The 15,779-nt window shown below is 34.4% G+C and overlaps 1 protein-coding gene across 6 annotated transcripts in view; it reads left to right on the top strand.

Annotated features, from left to right (window-relative positions):
• The window catches only part of BRIP1 (BRCA1 interacting helicase 1), a 189,185-nt gene that overhangs the window by 161,042 nt on the left and 12,364 nt on the right, over window positions 1-15,779 (top strand). For all 6 annotated transcript variants that reach the window (XM_057715256.1, XM_057715253.1, XM_057715254.1 and 3 more), the window contains one exon: window positions 3,898-4,010. In XM_057715256.1, coding sequence (XP_057571239.1) covers window positions 3,898-4,010 — 113 coding nt within the window. The remainder of the gene's footprint in view (window positions 1-3,897; window positions 4,011-15,779) is intronic.

The following is a 15,779-nucleotide window of genomic DNA, read 5'->3' as shown; positions in this document are numbered from 1 at the left end:
TTCTATTCTTGGTGCCCTTGTCAAAGATTAGTTAACCATTTATGCATGGGTTTACTTCTGAACTCTGTCTTCTGTTCCATTGGCCTGAGTGTCTGATTTTATGCCAGTACCATACTATTTTGATTACTCAAGCTTTTTTTTTTTAAACTCTTTATTAGAATATATTTGCTTTACACTCTTGTACCCATCTCTGAGGTACACCAAAGTGAATCAGCTGCATCTGCACACATATCCCTGTATCCCTTCCCTCCCGCAACTCCCCACCACCCTCCCTGTCCTGGCCCTCCAAGTTTTATAATATAGTTTGAAATCAGGAAATGTGTTGCCTCCAGCTTTGTTCTTCCTTCCTAACATTGCTTTGGCTATTTGGGATCTTTTGTGGTTCCATACAAACTTTAGAATTCTTTTTTTCTATTTCTGTAAAATATGTCACTTGGATTTTGATAGGGATTTTTTTGAATCTGTAGATCACTTTGGGTAATCAGGACATTTTAACAATACTAATTATCCCAATCCATAAATGGAATTGTTTTCCTAATTCTTTTTTTTTTTTGGATAGTTTGTTGTTAGTGTATAGAAACACAACTGATTTTTGTATGTTGATTTTGTATCCTGCAACCTTATTGAATTCATTTGTTAGTTCTAAGAGTTTTTTGGTAGCTCTTTAGGGTTTTCTACATATAAGATTGTGTCATCTGCAAACAGAAAATTTTACTTCTTCCTCTCTGATTTGGATGCCTTTTATTACTTTTTCTTGCCTAATTGCTTTGGCTAAGACTTTTAGTACTTTGTTGAATAGAAATGGTAAGAGTGGGCACCTCTGTCACCTCCTGACCTTAGAGAACAAGCTTTTAGCTCTTCACTATTAATTATGATGTTATCTGCGGGCTTGTTATATGGCCTTTATTATGTTGAGGTACATTTCCTCTATGCCTAATTTTTGAGAATTTTTATCGTGAAAGGATGTTGAATTTTATCAAATGCTTTTTCTGCATCTATTGAGATAATATGATTTTTATCCTTCATTTTGTTACAGTAGTGTATCATATTTATTGATTTATGTATGTTGAGCCAATTTGTATTTTAGGGATAGATCTCACTTGATTGTGATGTGCTTTTACTGTGCTATTGAATTCAGTTGTTGTTGTTGTTGGTATTGGGATTTTTGCTACTATGTTTATCAGGATATTGGCCTATAATTTTCTTTTTTTATAGTGTCCCTACATGGCTTTGGTATGAGAGTAATGCTGGCCTCTTAAAATGAGTTTGGAAGTGTTCCCTCCTCTTCAGTATTTCAGAAGCATTTGGGAAGAATTGGTGTTAATTCCTCCTTAAATGCTTAGTAGAATTTCAGTTTCACCAATGAAGTTATCTGGTCTGAGCTTTTCTTTGGGAGGTTTCTAATTTGTTTTGTTTTGTTTTGTTTTAATTTTTTATTTATTTTTTTAATAAATTTATTTATTTATTTATTGGTTGCATTGAGTCTTCATTGAGTTGGGTCTTCATTGCTGCACACGAGCTTTCTCTAGTTGTGGTGAGCAAGGGCTACTCTTCATTGTAGTGCGCAGCCTCCTCATTGCTGTGGCTTCTCTTGTTGTGGAGGTGGGCCCTAGGCATGTGGGCTTCAGTAGTTGTGGCACATGGGCTCAGTAGTTGTGGTTCACGGGCTCTAGAGTGCAGGCTCAGTAGCTGTGGTGCATGGGCTTAGTTGCTCCGTGGCATGTGGGATCTTCCTCGAGCAAGGATCAAACCCATGTCTGCTGCATTGGCAGGTGGATTCTTAACCACTGCGCCACCTAGGAAGTCCCTGGGAGGTTTTTGATTACTGCTTTAATGTCCTTACTTGTTATAGGTCTGTTCAGATTTTTTATATCTTTATGATTTAGTCTTGGTAGGTTGATTGTTTCTAGGAATTTATCCATTTCTTCTAGGTTATCCTTTTTTTTTTGCATATAATTGTTCACAGTAGTCTCTTAGGATTCTTTATATTTCTGCAGTATCATTTGTAATCTTTGCTTTCATTTGCAATTTTATTTGAGTCCTTTTTTGTTTAATTAATTAGCAAAAGTTTATCTTTAAAAAAACAACTCTTAGTTTCATTGATTTTCTTTTTCCTGTTTTTTAATTAGGAAAATTTTTTAATTTTTGGCTGTGTTGGGTCTTCGTTGCTACACGTGAGCTTTCTCTAGTTGTGGCGAGTGGGGTCTACTCTTTGTTGTAGCACGAGGGCTTCTCATTGCAGTGGCTTCTCTTGTTGAGGAGCACAGGCTCTAGAGCACAGGCTCAGTAGTTGTGGTGCATGGGCTTAGTTGCTCCGCAGCATGTGGGATCTTCCTGGACCAGGGATTGAACCCATGTACCCTGCATTGGCAGGTGAATTCTTAACCACTGTGCCACCAGGGAAGTCCCTGTTTCACTTTTTTTGCTCTTATCTTAGTAGTTTCTTTCTGTCTGCTGAGATTAGCTTGTTCTTTTTTTTTCTAGTTCCTTAAGATGTAAAGTTATGTTGTTTATTTGAAATCTTTGTTTTTTCTTCTTTTTTAAAAAATTAATTTATTTATTTATTGGCTGTGTTGGGTCTTCGTTGCTGCACATGGGTTTTCTTTAGTTACAGTGAGTGGGGGCTACTCTTCGTTGTGGTACATGGGCTTCTCATTGCAGTGGCTTCTCTTGTTGCAGAGCACAGGCTCTAGGCACGCAGGCTTCAGCAGTTGCGGCACATGGGCTCAATAGTTGTGGCTCGCAGGCTCTAGAGCTCAGGCTTAGTAGTTGTGGTGCACGGGCTTAGTTGCTCTGTGGCGTGTGGGATCTTTCTGGCCCAGTGCTCAAACCCATGTCTCCTGCATTGGGAGGCAGATTCCTAACCACTGCACCACCAGGGAAGCCCTGTTTTTTCTTAATGTAGGCATTTTTGGTATAAACTTTCTCTCATAGAACAGCTTTTGTTACATCCCATAGTTTTGGTTTGTTGTGTTTCCATTTTCATTTGTATCAAGGTACTATTTGATTTCTCTTTTGATTTCCTCTTTGACCCATTGGTTGTTCAGTTACATATTCTTTAATTTCCAGGTATTTGTGAATATTTCAAATTTCCTCATGTTATTAATTTCTAATTTCTTACCATTGCAGTTGTAAAAGTTACTTGATGTAATTTCAATCTTAAATTTCTTTACAACTTATTTTGTGGCCCAACATATAATCTATCTTGGAGAATGTTCCATATGCACTTAAGAAGAATGTGCATTCTACACTGTGGATTTAAACCAAATCATAACAATAATTATATTAAATGTAAATGGCCCAAACATCCCAATTAAAAAACAGAGATTATCAGGCTGGATAAACATAAAATAATGAACTATTGTTATATGTTTCAACATGAATGAATTCCAGAATCATTATGCGAAGTGAAAAAAGACAGACACAAATGATTACATACTGTATAATAACAGTTACATAGAATTTTAGAAAAGGCAAAACAGGAAATAGGTCATTGGTTGACAGGGTCAGTGATAAAGGAAATTGCCTGACTAGGGATAGGAAGGAGTTTTTAGGTTGTGAAAATATTCTAAATTATGATTGTGGTGGTGGTTACATGACTATACATTTATTAAAATTTATCTACATGTACATTGAAAGTTTGTGAATTTTATCATATATAAATTATTTCTCAATAAAACTGATTGACATCACACAGCTAATTAATTAACTGCATGTAGGAATTTAGGTAATGTAAAGATGAACAGAAATGTTTTAAGTGAACTGAAAAAAGTTTAGTACTGAAAAGCAAATCTTTCTACCCTAATTAAATGATATTTAAAATGTTAGAAGTTAATAAGAGTTTTTAAATGAGCTTCAATTACCTACTATATTTTTTATATATCTTTAAATTATTAGGTTGAACTAAAGCGACAATATAATGACCAGCATTCAAAATTAAGAGGTCTTTTACCAGGTCGTCAGTGGTACGAAATTCAAGCATACAGGGCTTTAAACCAGGCCCTTGGTAGGTAAGTGGAGTAAAATTTAATGTAACATTACTGTAATATTATCTCTGACCAGGACTATGTGTAGAGCCAGCCTTGCTACTTTATTCCTTATAATAAATTTGATGGAATTTTATTTCACTAGAACCCTAAGAATTGGTATATTTTCAGTGGTAGATGTCAGAAGTGAAAGTTGAAAGTCAATGGAATAAATGAAACCCAAAATAAAACTCAATATTTGCTAAAGTTTAAAGATTTATGATTGGTCAGTGAGTGTACAACAGAAGTTCTCAGTAAATGTTTATAGAAGCTCACCACCAAGCAATAAAATTTTATCTTGTGAACATCAGAACCTAAATGATGATTTTATGGGTAAAAACCATTTAAGAAGAGATAAAACAAACTGTATTCATGATACTAAAGAATTCACAGCAACTAACAGTAAAATTTAATTATAGTACTCCTTTTTCTGAAGATTCTGGTCCATTAAGATTTGTGCTTTTTGGAACTAGTTTTTAAATCACCATTTTATACCATAATATCACATGGTGCACAGGACATCAGCACTTTAAATTTATAAACACTATAATTATTAAATTATTTATAATCTAATTTAACATTTTATGTTCTGTAGTTGTGAAGTTGTAATTAGTTTAACCATATAATAACCATGTACAAATAAAATTCAGATAATTCACATAGATGAACACAGGTTAAGTGTAAAATCATGAAAGCATGGCCATTTGACACATTTTCGGTTTAGCCAGAAGACTCACAGGTAAGCATTATCTGCCCTAACCAATCTAGGAATTAGATTTTTTCTCAGGTGTCTTATTTCTTCATATTAGCTCATTTATACATAAGCATACCAGATTGCATGTGAGTTCAGATTTACATATGCTGATGACATAACTGCAACAGCTGGATTTGTCCTAGAACACATTACCCACTCCCCTCCCCATCATTTCAGAATAATATTCTGCACTTGTTTCTCTTCAAACTGAATGATTCAGTTCTATGTTTAACCTATTGATGTGGTTAAGGTGCTGCCCTTCTCTGCCTAGAAATCCCACTGGTACTTGGCATCAAGTTGCACTGGAAATTGTTCTTGAAGCATTTCATCTACTTACTTTGTCTCTTCCTATTGATTGACCTGTTTGTTTTATTTGAATTTTAATATTCAGCAAATAGTTCCTAAGGGAGCCTGAATATTTGTTCCAAAATTCTTGACTTTTAGTCACTATGCTTAACTTCAGGAAAATAAATATTTTTACCTCAGTTGATTATTTTTTCTCTTAATATAAGCAATGCCATGAATTTTAAGAAACCATGAAGCAAAAGTACATTTGTATCCTATTTTGTCATTTATAAACCTTTTCTACATATATTAAACAGGTTGTGAAAGATGAAATTACTTGTCTAACGTCACATAGCTACTAAATGCACCTTCACGTCTTGACCCCACCTACATTTAAAACCTTAAGACTTGCTTTTTCATCCTTCTGTCCTACCCTGTATCCACGAAAATTCTCACTATTAAATATAGACATCTTACTATTAAGCTATTAAATTTCATTACTCTTTGCCTTGGTATACAAGTTACCATACAATTCATTTGACAAGTTTACCAGTCAAAACTAGTTGTGAAGAGGTCATGTCCTTTATGAAGACTTTTTTTATTTCTTCAACTAGTTATTTACTCCTTAGGAAACCCATAGCATTTTATACTTGTCTCTATTATAGTATATATCTCATTGTATTGGAATAGCCTGTTTATATATCTCTCTGCTTCCCTAAACATGTATTAGACGTTTTTACATTCTAAGTAACCATCTTAGGGCATAGATGCATAATAAGTGCTTGTTGAATTAGTGAAAAATGCCAGTTTCAGTGCTTTTCCAGCTATACCATATTGGCCAGAGAGCTTCTAGAGCTTCAAAACATACTTTTTGAGCATTTCAAAAAAAGCATGTGTTTATAATATTGATGTATAATACTATAGTTTCAGTATTTTATTAATTAAAAAGTGGATAGCGCAATGGTCATTGTACTGATTTTCAGGGAAACAGTATCAACAAGTAGCGACTTATTACAAAGAAACATTCACTAAAAAAATCAAGTGAATGTTTTACATCGTTTGGTAAAACTCGTAATGTGTATTGATTGACATAAAAGGTGCTTATACTAAGGCTCTGTTCTTATAAGGGATATGTCTAGAAGGACTAAAGTAAGCAGAAACAAATTGAGTTTAAAAAATGTTATCTTTTGTTTAAGCCCACATGGGACTGTTAGAACATTTGAAGTAATATAAGTCCATGAAATGTAATAACAGCATTCAGGAATGTGCCAGATGGTTTTGTGACCAGGTTACAACTGCACTATAAGTTTCCTAACGGGACTGCTTTACTAAAGTATAATCTTTGTCTCAAGTGGGCATAATTCATTTGAGCAAGGCAGTATGAAAACAGTGGAAAAAAGAAAAGGTAAAACCTTTTTCTGTGAACTGTTTTGTTAACTTAAATGTCTTTCAGCTGTAGGACACTTTAAACATAAACTTAAGGTGGGACCAAAATAGAATAGCACACTGACTTTGCATTGATTTTCAACACTGTTAATGTAATATTTGGCAATATCCATCTTCCTATCCTGCCCAATTTTATGGTTGGTCTGATGCCTTGGAACCTATGGATTACTTTAAAATATCACAAAAGAATGTCATATAAAATTTAGATTTTTTAAGTCCCTATGGAAAAATCAAACATTTATGTTAATTTTCACCCCCTCTCAAAATCCCATGATAGTAAAGGAATAAAAATGTCAAACCTATAAAGTTGAAAAGAGTGGGAGAAGAAACAATGACAGATGAGCTGTAAATAAATTTTGAACAGTGGAAAACAGATGAATGATTGAATGACTTAGCAGGCAAGGGAAAGCTGAAATTTAAATCTATAGTCATGAAAGCTAACAAGATCTTCCAGATTCAAGCATGGAAAAGCTTAGGACTTGCTGGGTGCTCTAAAGTGTCAGTTAAAGTAGTGTTAAACTAAAGATTGGCTACAAGTTAGTATAAGAAGTAGTTAGAAAGCCCCCTCCCCCGCCCAGGTTTACTCTCTAGATAGAATGAACTAGAGAGTCTATATATTCTTTAACTACAGGTACAGCTAAGGATGTATTAAATATGGGGGTAAGAAAAGTCTACCTACTGAATGTGAGAACTCCATTCTCTTTTTCTTCTCAGCTCTGAGTAGGCTGACAATCAATCTTATGTCTTCAAGGCAGGAAAGTACATTGTTCCTCTCTAAGAAAACTGACCACCCCATGAATAAGGACCTACACTTAGTAACAAAGTGGCCTTGTTCCTACCTTACTGCAAAGCCTTGGAGCCTATAAGCCCCACCCATGTATGCAAAGCTGCCAATCAGTGTTTTAGTGCCTTGCTCTTAAACAAGTACATGGAGTCTTCACCAGATATTCAGAGAAAGTCTATAAAATGAAAAACAGAGACCAAAATGATACCAACAAAACAAAAGCAGGGTGGAAGAACTTGTAGAAAACAGAAATAGTGCAATAGTACTGTAAAGGACCAGACAAGTATATATTTTATGGTTTTTAGGCCACATACAGTCTGCATCCATATTCTTCTTTGTTTTTTCTTTAACCTTTAAAATGTAAATACCATTCCTAGATTGCAGGCTCTACAAAAACATGATGTGGACCAGATTTTCCCTGTGGACTACAGTTTGCCAACCCTTGGATAGAAGAAAACTTTAAAAAATTCTATCGGTAACACTGATAGGGAGGTAAGATATTGCCTCCATAAAACAAGAACAGAAAATAAGAAAAAGCTCCTAGACATTAATATGGTAGCAACAAATTTTAAATGCAGTATTGGGCTTAGGAGAGAAAATTGAAATTTCCCACATCCAAAAATCAAAGAGAAAGAAAATGGAAAAGAAGAACTAGAAAATTAGAAGATCAGTATGCAGGAAACAACTTCTGATAAATAGGAGCTCCATATGAGGAGACTAGTGAAAATAGAGAAAGATACATGTCAAAGAAATAATTCAAGAAAAATGCTCAGAATTGAAGGATATAGTTTCCTGATGAAAGGGTTCACTCAAGTACAAGTAAAGGGGGAAAAGCTACAGAGCACCTCACTATGCAGTTTCAAAGTACCTAAGGTAAAGAAAAGGTCCAAAAACCTTCCAGAGAGAAGAAGACAACTCTCATACAAAAGATATGGAATCAAAATTAAAACAGACTTCTTAAAAGCAGCACTAGAACCTGGAAGACAGTTGAAAATTATCTTCAATTATTTGAGGGAAATTTTTGACTTGCAATCTAAGTTCTAAGCAACCCAAATGACCAATAAACTGTAAGACAGAATAAAGCTTTCAGTATTCAATATTAAAGGACCTAAAACATTTGCTTCAAATGCATACTTCCTCGGGATTCTACCGAAAGATATTCTCCATCAAAGAAGAGAAAATTCAGAAAGAGGAATACGAAGTATGCAGGAAACTGGAGTTTCAACCCAGAAAAGTGGAATTCTCAAAACAAAAAAGAAAGCTCTAGAATGAATCTGTGTGGCAGTCCCATAGTAGTCTAGATTGGTTTTTGAGTACGGAGGTTTCAGCCATATTGAGAAAAATTCTTACAGCTGTGATAAAGTGGGAATTAGTTATAGAAAACATAGAAAATTAAGCAAAAAAGGAGAGAGGGAGAGTTATTAACTCCAAGGCAGACAAAAGCATCTTGTACAGGAAAGGAAATGTAATCATAGTGCATCATATAATTCATCTGTAGATGGTAATCCACTGAGTATTGATTTACAGAAGAATTGTGATATAACGCTACTAGGAGAATGGAGAGGTAGTGAAGTTATCAGTGATATGAGATAAACATCTCCTACAGGAAGAGTCAGTACATTATTTCTAATGGTTAAAAACCAAGAAGTAGTAGTAGTATAAATGTTATTTAGAAATATGGAGGCAAATGACCACCAGAACTATCTAAGATATTTTAAATTAATTGTTTCTGAGATCGGGAATTGGAGATGTGGTGTGGGTAGGCAAAAGAGAATTCTATTTTTATTAAAACTATTATAATACTGTTTGACTTTTAAATTATGCTTGTTTATTTGATTAAAAATTAAAATTTACAAGCTAAAATTAACTTTTTAAAGAGTCTAGAGGTTTTAATTCTAGATAAGATGGAGTAAGTACATTCTGTACTATCTTTAAAACCTAAATAGAATGCATGGAGCAGCTATTTGAGCCCTCTGAAAAGTAAATAATAGTAGACAGTTCGGGGAAGAAGACCAGAATTCAAAATGCCAATGAACTGGTTGGAATAACTATATTAATATCAAGACAAAGTAGAATTCAGAGCAAAGAAAATTACAGGGGTATTAAAAGGAAAATTGCATAATGATAACAGTCAATTTATCAAAAAGACTTAAGAATCCTAATTGTGTATGCACCTAAAAACAGAGCTTCAAAATACATGACACAAAAGCTGACATCTGAATAGACAAAGAGACAAATCTACAAGTATAGTTGGAGACTTTATAATTCCCCTCAGTAATAGATAGAAGTAGAAAACACAAAACCAATAAAGAGATAGAAGACTTAATGTTACTAACCAACTAGATTGAATTGACATTATAGCACATTCTACCCAACAGTAGCAAAATAAACACAAGGAATATGTACCAATGTAGACAATATCCTGGGTGATAAACTTAAAATATTTTTATAGATTTGAAATCAAAGTAAGTATGTTCTTTGACCATACTGGAAATAAACAAACTAGAAATCAGTAACAGAAAAATAGCATAAAAGTGTCCAAGTACTTGGAAATTAGGAACATACTTCTAAAAACTCCATGAGAAAAACAGGAAAATTAGAAAATGTTTTGAACGCACCAGAAATGAGAATAATCATATCAAAATTTGTGGGCCACAGCTATAGCAGTGCTCACTGGGAAATTTATATCATTAGATATTTATTTTCAAAAACAAGAAAGATAGGAAATCAATTATCTAAACTTCTACCTTAAGCTAGAAAAAGAAGAGCAGAATAAATGTAAAGCACACAAAAAAAGGTAAAGAAAGATAAGAATATAAGTCAATGAGATCAGTGAAACTAAAAAATCAATAAAATCAATTTTAAAATGATTAATAAAATCTACCAACTTATAGGTAAATTGACCAAAAAGAAAGAGAAGCCACAAACCACCAATATCTGGAATAAAAGAGGTGATATTACTACATATCCTGCAGACATTCAAAGGATAATATGGGGAAAACTCTATACACATACATTCTACAACTTAGATGAAATGGACTATTTCTGAATACCCACAAAGTACTAAGCTTACTCAAGATGAAATTGATAACAGAATAGTCTTCTATTAAAGAAGTTTGATTTTTAGTTTAAAACCCTCTGAAAAAAAATCTCCACCCAGATGGGTTCACTAACAAATGTTACCAAACATTTAAAGAAGTAATAACACCAGTTCTATCTCTTCTAGAATATAGATGATGGAACCTTTCCCAATTCATTGTATGAAGCCTGCAGTAGCCTACTAAAACTAGATGGAGGCAATATAAAAAAGAAAGAAAGAAAGAAAGGAAGGGAAAGAAAAGAAAGAAAGATAAAGAAAGGAAGGAAGGAAGGAAGGAAAGAAAGAAAACTACAGACCAATATCTGTCATGACTATAGGTATAAATATTCTTAACAGAATATAAGCAAATTGAGTGAGAACCATGCAAATGACAAAGTAAAGGCCTCTGAAAATTCTCTATCAAAGCAATGAGAAAAAGACAAAATAGTTATCAGCTTTTTCAAAACTCTAGAAATTAACCTAATTACAGCATTCCAGGAAACATTTATGAAAATGGCTGAATCTCACCAAGAACAGTGAGTTTTGTGGCATTTTAACTTGCACAGTTCCCATCCCCCTCTCTCCAAGTTTACAGTGGTCTCACATGATGGTGAAGCCACAGAAAGGGCTGGATCTTACTCCTGGAGAATTGTCATTGTGAAACCTGTCTGGTAGTTCCTTGAAAGAGCCCCTTCACAAGAATGTTTTTATTTGACCTGTCTCAGAACTCACCTAGTCAGTTGTTTAACTTCACAGCTTCCTGAGACAATGAATGAAAATTGGGACAAATAACAAACTAATTGAAAAGCTTAAAGAGAAAAGCTGGGAAATGAGATGTCCATGGGGGCTTTAAAAGTTCTGACATATTCCTGAGACTCTAGTAGGCCACTCATATGTGTAGGACTGGGCACATGACCAGGGATGTGCACGTGATCAAAAGACCTACGAAGGCCCTAAGCTCTCATGTCTGTGTGATCTTGAGGGTCTGCTAAAGCAGGAAGTAAAGACTAAAGTAGAGTTGTTACCTACCTGATCGAGGCTCAAAAATGTGTCCAAAACACATGCAAAGCCTCTTGGCAAAGAATGGGAGACGTATGGATTCCAGATATTTAAGGAAATCTCTGTCTAATCATTAGCTGACCACCAAGCTGACCTAGCAATTGTCACATATAACAGAATACAGACTTTACAAAATGATTTCAGAAAAGTCACAACAATAGCAGAAACAACAAAAATCCTTGGGGAGAGGGGAAGAATCCAATTCCCACAGTTGCCACTTTGTGTTATTTAAAATGTACTCTTTGCAACAAAAATTATGGCACATGCAAAGAAGAATATATGCCCCATACACAGGGGAAAAAGCAGTCAATAATAATTATCCCTAAGGGAGTCCAGATGTTGTAGTTAGTATATGAAGTATTTTAAATATGATCAAAGAACTAAGGAAATTATGTCTAAAGAACTGTACGAAACTATGAGAATGATGTTTCACCAAATGGAGGATATCGATAATTAGATAGAATTTTTTTTACAAAGAACTTAATGGAAATTCTGCAGTTGAAACGTACAATAAGTGAAATGAAAAATTTGTTACAAGGGCTCAACAGCCATTTTGAGCAGGAAGAAGAAAGAATGGTTTCCAGTCTGAGGAACAAAAAGAAAAAGAGTGAAGAATAATTAAGATAGCCTCAGGAACCTGTACAACCCCATCAAGCATACCAATATACACATAGAGTCCTAGAGGGAGAGAAGAGAGAGAAAGGAACAGAAAGATTTTTTTTTTGAAGTATAGTGACTGGAAACTTACCAAATTTGATGAAAAACATTAATCTACACATCTAAGAAAATCAGAAAACTCCAAGTAGTTTGAACTCAAAGAGATCCAGACGGAAATGTTATGATCAAGCTGTCAGAAGACAAAGAGAGAATCTAGAAAGCAGCAAGAGAAAAACAACTCGTTATACAAAGGTATCCTCAATAATTTAAGCAGATTTCTCACTGGATACCATGGAGAGAAGGCAGTGAATTGACATATTTAAAACGCCGAAAGAAAGACTATCATTTGAATCTGTATCTAACAAAACTATCAAAAATTAAGAAGAAAGCAGGACATTTCCAGATAAACAAAAACTGAGAGAATTAATCTCTAGAAAACTTATTGTACAAGAAATACTAAAGGGAATCTTTTTTTCTGGCTGGAATGAAAGGACACTAACCAGTAACTTATATCCACATGAAGAAATAAAGATCATCTGCAAATAGGTAAATATAAAAAACAACATAACTATATTTTAATAACTCTCCTATTTGATTTTTGAAACAACTGCATAAAGCAGTAAATTTAAGTCTGTGGTAGTAGGCATTGTCTTGGGCGTCTCCAAGACCATGCTTAGATTCAGTTATTCACCAGGAGCAGTGGTAGACTCAGCATATAGCTGTATGCACACCTAGGATTTATTGCAGTGAAAAGATGCAGAGCAAAAACAGCAAAGAGAATTGGACATGGGCAAACTCCAGGGGAAGCCAGGTACAGTCTTCCAAGGCTTCTCTCTCAATGGAGTCACACAGGACACACTTAGTTTCCCAGCAATGAATTGTGGTAACATGTATGAAATATGCATAATAGCCAATCATGAGAGCTTGTTAAAGACTCAGCACCCAATTTTTAAATTTGGGCTGGTCATATAGGCAGCCTCTGCCTAGCACTTCCCCAAAGTCTAGACTCTCAGAAGCAAGGCAGGTGTTCAGCATTAACTGTATTTTTGCACAGATATTTTAGACACAGTGAGACTCTCTTATCAGTTACTGATTGGAACACTCCTGAAATCTAAACACCAACCAAGGGCTACCTTATATGCAGGCCTTTCTAGGGATAAGCAACTTGGCCTGCTGTGTTAACTCTTTTCTGCACAGGTGTACAATGTTTAAAGATATAATTTATATTAAAGTAATAGCACGAGGGTGAGGGGGGAAGAAACAGAGTTATACAGGAGCAATGTTTTTGTATACTATTGAAATTAAGTTGATATCAATCCAAACTAGACTTTTGTAAATTAAGGTGTTTATTATAATCCTCAAAGCAACCATTAACAAAATAGCTCAAATATCTGTTGCACATAGAAGGCAGTAATGAAGGAATGGTGGAAGAACAACAACAACAAAGATGTAGAAAACAAATACTGAAGTGGATATTTACAAAATAGCTAAGTAAATTCTACCTTATCAGTAATTTTACCTTAAGTATAAATGGACTAAGCACTCCAAACAAAAGGTAAGGACTGGCAAAATGAACTTTTTTTAAAAAAATCATGATCTAACTGTATGCTGCCTGAAAGACAAATGCTTTGGTTAAAAAACACAACTATGTCAAGTGTAAATGGATGGAAAAAGACATACCATACAAGCAGTAAACAAAAGAGAACTGATTTGGTTATACTAATGTTAAACAAAATAAACATTAAGGCAAAAATTGTTGCTAGAGATGTAGGTATTTTCTAATAAAATTTTCAGTCCATTAATTCAACAGTTATAGTTAGAGACTTTAATACCCCACTTTCAGTAATGGATAGAATAATTAGAAAGAAAATTAACCAAAAAGGTAGGTCTTGAAAAACACTATAAACCAACAATTACAAACCTAACATATTTATCACACTCCACCCTACAATAACAGAATGCACATTCTTCTCAAGTGTACATGGCACATACTTCAGGATAGATGTAAGGCTACAAAATAAGTCTCAATTTTTAAATGGTCAAAATAGAAAGTATCTTTTCTGATCACAGTCAAATGAAACTACAAATCAGTAACAGAAGGAAAATTTAAAAACTTATAAATATGTGGAAATTAAACAACACACTCCTAACCAATGGATCAAAGAAGAAATCACAAGGGAAATTAGAAAATACCTTGCGATGGGACTTCCTAGGTGGCACAGTGGTTAAGAATCTGCCTGCCACTACAAGGGACACGTGTTCAATCCCTGCCCCAGGAAGATACCACATGCCATGGAGCAACTAAGTATGTGCACCACAACTATTGAGCCTGCACTCTAGAGCCCATGAACCACAACTGTTAAGCCCATGTGCCGCAACTACTGAAGCCCATGCACCTACAGCCTGTGCTCCTCAACAAGAGGAGCCCACGCACCACAATGAAGAGTAGCCCCCGCTTGCCGCAACGAGAGAAGCCTGTGTGCAGCAACGAAGACCCAACACAGCCACTAAAATAAATAAGTAAATAAATAGATTTTAAAAAATAAAATAAAAAGTTAAAAAAAAAAGAAAAAAGGAAATACCTTATGATAAATGAATATAACACAGTGCACCAAAGTTTTTAGGATCCAGTGAAAGTAGTGCTCAGAAATTTATTTTTATAAATGCCTATATTAAAACAAACAAAAAAAGAGAGGATCTGAAATCAATAATCTAACCTTCTACCTTAAGGAATTAAGAAAAGAAGGGCAAATCAAACCCAAGGCAAAGAGATCAAAGGAATAATAGAGATTAGAATGGAAATAAAGGAAATAGAGAATACAAAATGTAGGGAAAATCAGGGTAGCAAAAGCTGGCTCTTTGAAAAGATCAAGAAAATTGACAACATTTAACTACACTGACTAAGAAAAAATGCAGAAAGGACTCAGATTACTAAAATTATGATTGAAAGAGGAGTTGTTACTGCTAAACTTGTAGAAATATAAAAGAATACTTCAACAATTGTATGTCAGCAAACTAGATAATTTAGGTAAGATGGACAAATTCATAGAAAGTCACAGCTTTGGAAACTGACACTCAAAAAGTGGAATGTCTGAATAGATCTATAACAAGTGAAGAGATAGAAGAATTAGTAAGCAGAAAATTTCACACAAAGAGAAGCCCAGGACAGAATGACTTCACTGATGAATTCTAGCAAACATTTAAAGAGAATTAATACCAATCCTTTACAAGCACCTATGAAAAATAGAACAGGAAACATGTACCAACTTATTCTATGAGACCAACTTATTCTATGAGGCCTGATACCAAAAGCAATCAAAGACATCACAAGAAAGCTACAGAGCAGTATCTCTTATGGTTATAGATGCAAAAATCCTCAACAGAAAACTAGAAAACTGAACACAGCAACTTACTAAAAGGATTGTACGCAATGACCGAGTGGAATTTATTTCAGGAATGCAAGGTGGTTTAACACCCAACCAGTTTATCGGTTCAACTAAAATCAATGTAACACCATAGTAGAATAAAGTACAAAAACCACAAGATCATCTCAAGATGAGAAAAAGCATTTGATGATATAACACTCGACACACTAGGAATAGAGGGTACTTCCTAAACCTTAAAGGGCATCTATGACAAACCAGTAGTTAACATTATACTGAATGGTGAAAGTCTTTATCTTCTCCTAAG

The sequence above is a fragment of the Hippopotamus amphibius genome, chromosome 17 (assembly GCF_030028045.1).
Source record: "Hippopotamus amphibius kiboko isolate mHipAmp2 chromosome 17, mHipAmp2.hap2, whole genome shotgun sequence".
In the NCBI taxonomy this organism is placed as follows: domain Eukaryota; kingdom Metazoa; phylum Chordata; class Mammalia; order Artiodactyla; family Hippopotamidae; genus Hippopotamus; species Hippopotamus amphibius.
Note: the sequence above shows the minus strand (reverse complement) of the source record. Positions and strands in the feature narration are given on the sequence as shown.